Below are 9426 nucleotides of genomic sequence, written 5' to 3'. Positions count from 1 at the left end.
TGAGACAGGGTCCCACTATGTAGTCAATACTGACCTGGAACTCACTATGTAGCCCAGGCTCATCTCGAACTCACAGCGATCCTCCTGCCTCAGCCTCCCAAGTGCTGGGATTACAGGCGTGCGCCACCATGCCCAGATAGGGCAGTCATTCTTTTTGGAGATGGAATTTTAGCATTAATTTTAATTTGCATCTCTCGAATGACCATTGATGCTAAACATTTTTTCATATGTTTGCCATCTCTAATTCAAGTGAAAGTTTCTTTTCATTTCAGATTCCCTATTTTTGCATTGGGTCTTTAAATTTGGGGGTCTGAGTGAGTTTTTATATATTCTAGATAATAGAACAAGTTTTTAATCAAGTTTAATTCATCAATTTTCTTTCATATATCACGCTTCTGGTATTGTATTTAAGACACTGACAAGATCATCTAGATTTTCTCCCATGTTATTTTCTAGTTTTATTTACTTTACATTTAAGTCTGTGATAAATTTTGAGTTACTTTTTTTGTGAAAGGTGTGAGACAGATGGAAGCACCACTGAGCTAAATCCCTGGCCATTATTTTTGCTTTTTTGCATATGCAGATCATGTCCAGTTCAGCATTTTTTTTTTTTTCTTTTTTCTTCAGTTTAGTCTGGCCTGGAACTCACCATGTAGCCTAGGCTGGTCTCAAACCCACAGTGATCCCCTCGCCTCAGCCTCCTGAATAGTACAAGTGTACTACTAGGCCCAGCAGCATTTTTTGGGAGGATGGTACTGGGCATTGAACCCAAGGTCCTGTGCATACTAAATATTCTACCTGAGCTGTATGCCCAGCCTGTTTTGAGGGTGGCTTGCAATCCTCCTGCCTCAGCCTTGAGAGCAGTAGGCATTACAGGTCTGTGCCACCACTCTCAACACTTTTTTGGAAACAAGGTCTTTTGCATAGTCTAGGCTCACCTCAAACTCACAATCCTTGAGGGCTGAGATTATAGATGTGCCCCACCACATCCAGTATCACAAAGCTCCAGCGCCAGTGTTTTTTTTTTGTTTTTTTTTTTTCTTCCAGTGCTAGGGATTGAACTCAGGACCTTGTGCTTGCAAGGCAGGCATGGCACCATGCTAAATCCCCAGCCCTTCAGCACCAGTGTTGGAAAACTCTTTCCTCGGTCCTTAGAGCAGTTGACTGTATGTAGTTGGGATTATCTGGGCTAGTCTTGTTTTCTTTCATCAGTCTATCTGGCTGTTCTTTCATTGTTTTCAGTTTTACAGTAAAACGTGAATTTGGGCAGTATCAGTCCTCCAACTTTGTTCTTCCTCAGGTAAATAATTTATGTAATTTTCTTTCATACTGGAGATTGAACCTAACACCTTTGCACTGAGCCACATCCCTAGTCCTTTCAAAATTTTTACTCATGAGACACTAAGTAGCTACATGCTCAGGCTGGGCTTAAAGCTGCGATCCTTTCGTCAGCCTCAGTGCTGGGATCACAGGTGTCACCACGCCCAGCTTTCCTCTTCATCAGTCTTTTTTACCTCAGTACAAGGGACTGAACACAGGACCTTCACAGTGAACTCCATCCTCAGCCCTTTTTCACTGAGTTTCAAGTTGCTAATTTGCCCAAGCTAGGCTCAAACTTGCAATCCCTTCCACATCACCTTCTCAGAGTGCTGGGTTTACAGGTGTGTCACCAGCACAGGGTTACTCTGAGTCTTTTGAGTATCTATATAAAATTTAGAATCAATTTGTCATTATCTACAAAAAATCTTTTTGTATTAGTAAAAGAGACAAAAAGGGCTAAATCCTTGAAGGCCATTCCATTTTATAAACCACCCGTAACTTCCTGTTTGGCCTCTCCCTGGTCTACTTCAGTCAGAACACACATTCCCATGGCTATTTCTACCTTAGGAGTCGTTTCCTGAAAAGACCACTTAGCCAAGACCTAAGATGATTTGTTAACTTGTGATTCTTATCTACTGATGTTTAGGGATGAAATTTCCGTTTCCCATCCCTCGATCACCAATACCTCTTCTGGCTTCACTCTGCTCCAGAAAACTGTACTTGTTACTCCTGCTTTATGATGAAGTTGGACATTTATCCATCCATCATCCATTTTTTTTTGGTACCGGGGATTGAATTTGGGTCTTTGCGCTTGCAAGGCAGGCCACCGAACTGCTGAGCTAAATCCCCGGCCCCCATCATCCATTTTTCTATGTACATAAATATCGATGACAATATTTTTGTCACAGTAATTGCTGGAGGTCTAGGAAGAAAGATAACTTGAAGATCCAATCTCCAATGCCTAAGGATGTGTAAAAAATATGATACCAAGCTTAAAAATAACTCTTTAATCATATGCACATAAGGGGAATAAAGGAAAACACCAAGCTGACTGGGGATGGGAGCACGGTTTCCTCCCTTTGCCCCAACACCTGCTTGGCACAGGTCTGAGACCACACAGACAAACTCAAGTGGGTTGTGGGACTGAAGAGAGAGGCAAAGGGGGAGAGGCAAGGGCTCGCAGCAGTCTCAGTCAGTGCACTCCAGCACAGATTCACTCAGTGCAAGGTCCCAGTAGTGTTCGGCCCCATGCTTTTTGAAATGCTCACGAGCCATGTTCTCTGTAGGGCACTGTTTAAACTTCATGTCTCCAAAGCTCCGGTCTTTGGCTGTACCCTAAGAAAGAAACAAAAATTAAAAACAAAAACAAAAAAACCTGCAATTTGTTGAGGTATTTTTTTCCTTTTTGGTTTTTTTGAGGCAGGGTCTCCCTTTTGGTACAGGCTGACCCCAAACTCACTATGTAGCCCAGGCTGACCCAGCCAGAGGCTGCAGGGCCAAACGAGAAAGGACAACTGGAGTAGGAGACAGAAACAGAAAGAAAAGTACAGAAAAATGAAACCAGAGAAAAAGATCAATACTGAGCGAGACAGCATTCTCAACAGAGGTATTACAAAGTGACACTTCAAGAGGCTTTCAGGGAGCAGACTCCCCTAAGGAGGCTGGAACAGAACTTGGCTTGTTTCTAAGCCTGAGAAATAATTCCTGAGAGTTCTCAGATAAATGAGAATGTGGGAGACCTGGAGGGTCGGATACAATAAATATGCAAGTGGGGACTTATGAAACAGAACCAGGAATGATGGTTAATATTACCTAATTTGAATAAATTGAGGCATCTAGAATAAAACAGAAGACTACATGAAAAATTCTTTTTTTTGTTGTTTTTTTGAGACACGGTCTATGTGGTTGAGACTGACCTGGAACTCACTATGTAGCCCAGGCTGGTCTCGAACTCACAGCGATCCTCCTGCCTCAGCCTCCTGAGGGCTGGGAGTACAGACGTGCGCTACCACGCCCAGCTTTATTTCTTATTTTGAAACAAAATTCTCTTTGAAATCTTTTTTTTAAAAAAAGTTCGGCACCAATTACTTTAGAAATGATTTACTCTTTAGTCTTTGTCATTCCAGTGCTTCACTTGATAGTATAAGCAATCAAGAGCTTGCTAAGGCTTACAGAGGATCACCTACCTCCCAGACTAGTACACATTTGTTAGTTTTCTTCACAGCTTCCTCATCAGATTCCTCATCATCTGGAAAAGATAATATAGCTAAATCTTAAGACAAAAGACTACAGGGGCTGGGGATTTAGCTCAGTGGTTCCACCCCCTGACTTGCAAGCATGAGGTCCTTAGTTCATCTCTGGTACAAAAAAAAAAAAAAAAAGACTACAGATTAAGGTTAAACAAACAATAATCAAGTCTACTTAAACACTTGTAAATACTATTACCTTCTCCCATGTGTTGGAATGTTTCGGTTTTTTTACCTGTCAGTCTCTATTTTCCCCATATTAGACTGGAAGCTCCAAATAAGCAGGGTCAGTAATCCCACAAACATTTACTGAGCACCTACTCTGTCAGGAGCTATGCCACATACTGAGAATAAGGAAATAAAAGACAAGCAGTCAGCCGGGCATGGCGGCGCACGCCTGTGATCCCAGCACTCGGGATGCTGAGGCAGGAGGATCGCTGTGAGTTTGAGACCAGCCTGGGCTACATACTTCCAGGTCAGTTTCAATACATAGTGAGACCCCCCATGAAAGACAAGCAGTCAACAATAAAAACTTTATCTTAAGCACCTTGGGAGTCAGGCTTCACATGCCAATATAAGAATATTTTCAAGAACTTTTAGCATAATGGAGGAGGGCAGAGAAACCAACCAAACACTTTTTCCCCTTCACTATCAGGGACTGAACTCAGGGCCTCACGCATACTAGGCAAGCACTCCATCACTGAGCTGCATCCTTTTTTAAAATTTTGAGACAGGGTCTCACTGAATTGCCCAAGCTGACCTTAAACTTGCAATATGCCTGCCTGATTGTCTAGCTGAGCCTCTCAAGTAGCTGGGATTACAATAGCGTGGTAAAACGTGTCTTACTGAAAATGTTTTAACACTTGCAAAAGAAAGTTTACGTTAATTATAGTGGAAAAATGTATGTTAAGTGCCCTAAAGACAGAAAGTATGACAAAGGGGCCACAGTTAAATTTTTAAAAGGCTCCCAAATGAGAACCAAGACCTGTCATGTAAAGGTACAAGATCCCAATGATGAATGTAACTGTACTGTATACCTAAAATGTACCAGTAAACTTAATGAAAAAAAAAAGTAAGGTTCCCAGCCAGTGGTACATTTGTGTAGTCCCAGAATGCTTATTATTTTGAGGGGTTTTCTGAAACAGGGTCTTGCAATGTATTCCAGGCTGGCCTTGAATTCTCAATGATCCTCCTGCCTCAGCCCCAAGTATTGTTTTTTGTTTTTTAGTTTTTTTCCTTCAAGACAGAGTCTTGCTGTGTAGTCCAGGCTGGCCTTGAACTCATGGTGATCCTCCTGCCTTAGCCTCCTGAGTATCCAGATTACAGGTGTGTGCTACCATGCCTGGCTAGTCCCCTGTGTCATCAGGCTTAGCAGTCCCAGTTACCTGAGGGGTTAAGGAAGGGCTCCTTGAGCCCAGGAGTTGGAGATCAGCCTGGGCAACACACTTAGACCCTATCTCAAACCACCAACCAACCAACAACCAGAAAAAAGCAATGCTTTCTGCCAATGTTAAATACTAGTCTTCAAAGATGGGAATAATAAATATCAACAGAAGTAAGACAGCCAGGAGAATATCAAATATATGTATTTGAAAGCTCAGGAGGTAAAGGCTGGAAGATATTAAATTCAAGGTAAGCTCAAACAACTTAGCAAGACCTTGTCTCAAAATAAAAAGGGCTAGAGATGTAGTTCAATAGTAGGGTGCTCACTCACCTAACATGCATGAAGCTCTGGGTTTGATCCCCAGTACCACAATACAAAGGTAAAATTGGGAAAAACTTTTTTTGTAGTGCTGGGGATTGAACCCAGGATCTTTCACATCCTGGAAAGTACTCTATCAGATTCATAACTCCATCCTACAGCCAGGTGTGATGGCGCACATCTGTAATCTCAGCAGTTGGGAGGCTGAAGCAGGAGGATTCCTGTGAGTCTGAGGCCAGCCTGGGATATACAATGAGTTCAAGGCCAGACTGAACTGCATAGAGAGGCCCTGTCTAAAAAAACTCCCAAAACAAACAAACAACTCCAAAACACCAACAAAACCATCCTACAAAGCCTACGAAATACTTTTATTCTTGATCAAGGCAGATGGCTTTTTTGATCCGAAAATCCTTTTTTTTTTTTCATTTTCTTTTGGTACCAGGGATCAAACTTGGGTTCTTGCACTTGCGAGGCAGGCGGCAGATCCAGAGCTAAATCCCCAGCCCTTTTATCTTTAAATTTTTCATACTTTTTTTTTGACACAGGGTCTCACTATGGAGTTGAGTATGACCTGGAACTCACTGTGTAGCCCAGGCTGGTCTTGAACTCGCAGGGATCCTCCTGCCTCAGCCGATTACAGGCGTGCGCCACCATGCCCGGCTTATCTTTAAGTTTTTAAAATTTTTTAAACAAATATGATATAGACACTACATATGAATGCAGTGTGCTCAATGTTCACAAATATTAATGTGCTCAGATCCAGGACAGACAGGGAAACCAACTGGTAGAAAAATAATTTTAACACATGAATACGATCATGTAATATTACATAAATGTCTAGAATGGGTCTTCGTGAAGTTCCTGAACACTATCTAGTGTTACCAGAAGGGTCACAAGGAGGTGAAATGAATGGACAGAGACACCATCCCACCTCCCACAGCTCTCCCACTTCATCCCCGCTAACCCCCATTCACCATCTCCCTTCGTGTTAGATGTCTGTTCATCCCACTTTATCCGATGCAGCATAAGACGCTTAAATTTCTTCTGGGACTTGGGGCCTGGAAATAGAGAATTTTGCCAGAGCTGTAGCAGACAATTGGGTAGACAGGACCTCCGAGCTCATCTAATGCTCAGACATTAGTGTGGTAGTTGACACAATCCCAAGAACCTCATCTGTGACCTTATACTCCAATAAACACACAAACAGAGCCCCAGCATATTATATCTTATTTAGGTATAGCTCTAAAATATGTTTTACTTCCTTCTCCCCACAATCCAAATCACTGGGCTTCAGGTTGTCTGGGGACAGTCTCCCTCAACATTTTCAGACTCACCCCCTTCCACTACTACCACGTTGACATCCTTGTGCAGTACCACCACCCCTGTCAGGTACAGCTGCCCAGCATTGGCCTCAATCTTGAACTTCTTGGCTGGGTTGCTCAAATTTCGAACTCTAGAGGAGGGAAAGTTTAGTTATGTTTTCAATATTAGCATTAGCGCTGTCTGAAAAAGTGGCAACTAAACAGATGACTCCAAAATCGTTTTCTCTCTAAAAACAAAGGCCCTCTGGGGGCTGGGGATTTAGCTCAGTGGTGCCACACCTGCCTGGCAAGCGCAAGATCCTGAGTTCAATCCCTGGTACCACAAAAAACACACACACACACAAAACAAAGGCCCTCTGGAGCAAATAAGTCTATCTTCAGGATCTCATACTTCTCTCATACTTCTTCAAAGTGTAGCAGATACAATGGACATCAAATAATAGGCAATCAAAATATAGTAGGTAATCAAGATTTCCTAAGAATGAGACAGATATTTACTATCGTCTAAAAGTATGTATAAGTTCACTGTTCCTCACAATGTAAAGACCTATACATTCTTTGCTCTTTAGAAATCTGTAATGTCATTATTATGTATACATGAAAATTTTCTAGAGTTGAAAAACTGTTACTAGGAATTACTCATAGAGTGTCCTAAAAGATCAGAGAATAGGGCCAGAGATTTAGCTCAGTGGTGCCACGCTTGCCTTGCAAGCTCAAGGTTGAGTTCAATTCCCAGTATTGGGAAAAAAAAAAAAAAAATTAAAAAGCAATTTAAAAAATACACTATAGGGCCAAGGATTTAGCTCAGTGGTTCCGCTGCCTGCCTCACAAGTGAAAGGACACAAGTTGGACCCCTGGTATTAAAAAAAAAAAATCCCAAAACAAAATACATTATACACACATATTTAACCAAAAAAAAAAAAAAAAAAAAATTAACACAAAGTTTGAAAAATTTTTATAGTGTACAAATATATATTTTGGAGCAAGAATAAAAGGATTACTGTAATACATCAGGATAAAGATTTGATTACTGATGAATGAAATTTTTAAAGCCTTCTGTAGAAATAGAATATTTTATACTTCACAAAGGACCAACAATCCTTAATAACTTGGCCTGAAAAAGCATGTTCACTTTATTCTGCTGAATAAATACTGTTTTATAAGACAAGATGAAGAATGAGTTTATCATAAAAATAACTTTTTAATTCTCACACTGTAAAAAAACTTAATTCGCTCTTGATTCACACTAGAGTCATTAAACAAGAGTAAGGGATAGTGACAGGTACATATGAGAACACGATGATTATGCTTTAAGCACTTGGGGAAGTATTTTAGTATTTCTAAGGCGTAGGCTGACCTAGTATGGACACCTACCTATATACAGATATGTGTACCCCCTGTGAAATGTCTTCTTTAAGCTTTTTAATTTTCTTGACCTTTCTCTGTTCTGCTGTAAGTTTTCGGGCAGCGTTGGCCTCTTCATGAGCTCTGTCGTGACAGGAAGGACATCCACAAGTGAGAAAGGCATTGAAGATCAGAGGCAGGGCTAAGGGAAAGAGAGAGCAACAGAGGACTCTCCCCTCCCTCCAAATGTGGATCCCCCAGAAGAGGTTGGAAAAGGCACTTGCCCTGGTTTCCACCCAATCCCATGGCACTTACTTCTGTCTTTTTGCCATCTGAGCTCTGACATGGGCTTCTACCTTTGTAGGGTCTTGAACAGCCTCTGTTCCTAATACTCGCATCAAATTAGAAATTCTCACTGCAAGGGAAAGAATACAGTAATCAATCTTCTAAGTCACTTCTCTAGCTGGGATAACCTGCTATCTCTTTTGTCCCAATTGATACTGCTTAGCACTTCAATACTCTGCTCAATACTCACTTCCTCCAATAACTCACCTTGAAAATCCTACCTAACTCAGCATTTTTTTCTTTGAGTCACTTTTTTGTTTTCACTATGTAGTCCAGGATGGTACTGAACTTAAGGCGATCATCCTGCCTCGGCCTCCTGAGTGCTTAGGATTATAGGCATGAACCATCACAGCCAGCTAACTCAGCTTCTGTAGTTCACATAACCTGAAAAACTGGTATGCATTTAAATTATGAATAAGGGACTTTTTAGTACTTTCTACTGTTTTTTGGTATTTTTAAAACATAGTCTTCCTATGTGCCTCAGACAGGCTTGAACTTGTGATTGCACTGCCCAGCCTCCTGAGGGGTGGGATTACAGGCATACACTACCACACACAATACTGTAGTGTCATTTTAAAAATTAAAAAAATGTAACTATCTTCATGAATTTCAAGACTAGTACATTTTTCCAGAAAAATAAAAATCTTACAAAATCAATAATGCTTAAAAGTAAACCTTATAGCTCCCGATACCTTTGCTGCCTTGTGTGCACCATGTTGTTTCTGCTCTGCCAGGCCTGATTGTCATCCCTGCCTTGGAGTCGGCTGATTACAGACTGAAACCTCTACAAACTGTAAGCCAAATAAACTCTTCCCTTCTAAAAATATATATAAATAAAAAAATAATAAAACTAAATCTTGCATAACCTCTCCAATGTGTTGACCTGTCTTTATAAGGAAAGATAATACAGAATTTAGGGAAAGGAACTGGGTATGACGGTGCATGTCTATTACCCCAGTATTTGGGAGGCTGAGGCAGGAAAATTACCTGGAGTTCAAGGCCAGCCTGAATTACATAATGAGATCCTGTCTCAACAAACAAACAAATAAACAACAAAACAATAATTTAAGACTTTAGGGAAAGAAGAACCCATGGATAATTCTGACAAAGAAAAAACACCCAAACAGAGATGTAAAGGTTCCTCTAA

At 41.0% G+C, this 9426-nt stretch overlaps 1 protein-coding gene across 3 annotated transcripts in view; it reads right to left on the bottom strand.

The window, feature by feature from the left end:
- Positions 1-2315: 2315 nt before the first annotated feature.
- Prpf3 (pre-mRNA processing factor 3) overlaps positions 2316-9426 on the bottom strand; it is a 22497-nt gene continuing 15386 nt past the window's right edge. For all 3 annotated transcript variants that reach the window (XM_010616394.3, XM_010616396.2, XM_010616397.2), the window contains 6 exons: positions 8250-8349; positions 7965-8078; positions 6603-6721; positions 6243-6326; positions 3507-3568; positions 2316-2655 (listed from right to left, as the gene is read on the bottom strand). In XM_010616394.3, the coding sequence (XP_010614696.1) occupies positions 2509-2655; positions 3507-3568; positions 6243-6326; positions 6603-6721; positions 7965-8078; positions 8250-8349 (626 nt within the window). In that variant the 3' untranslated portion in view covers positions 2316-2508. The remainder of the gene's footprint in view (positions 2656-3506; positions 3569-6242; positions 6327-6602; positions 6722-7964; positions 8079-8249; positions 8350-9426) is intronic.

This window comes from Fukomys damarensis, unplaced genomic scaffold (assembly GCF_012274545.1).
Source record: "Fukomys damarensis isolate Sample0158 unplaced genomic scaffold, DMR_v1.0_HiC HiC_scaffold_33, whole genome shotgun sequence".
In the NCBI taxonomy this organism is placed as follows: Eukaryota; Metazoa; Chordata; class Mammalia; order Rodentia; family Bathyergidae; genus Fukomys; species Fukomys damarensis.
Note: the sequence above shows the minus strand (reverse complement) of the source record. Positions and strands in the feature narration are given on the sequence as shown.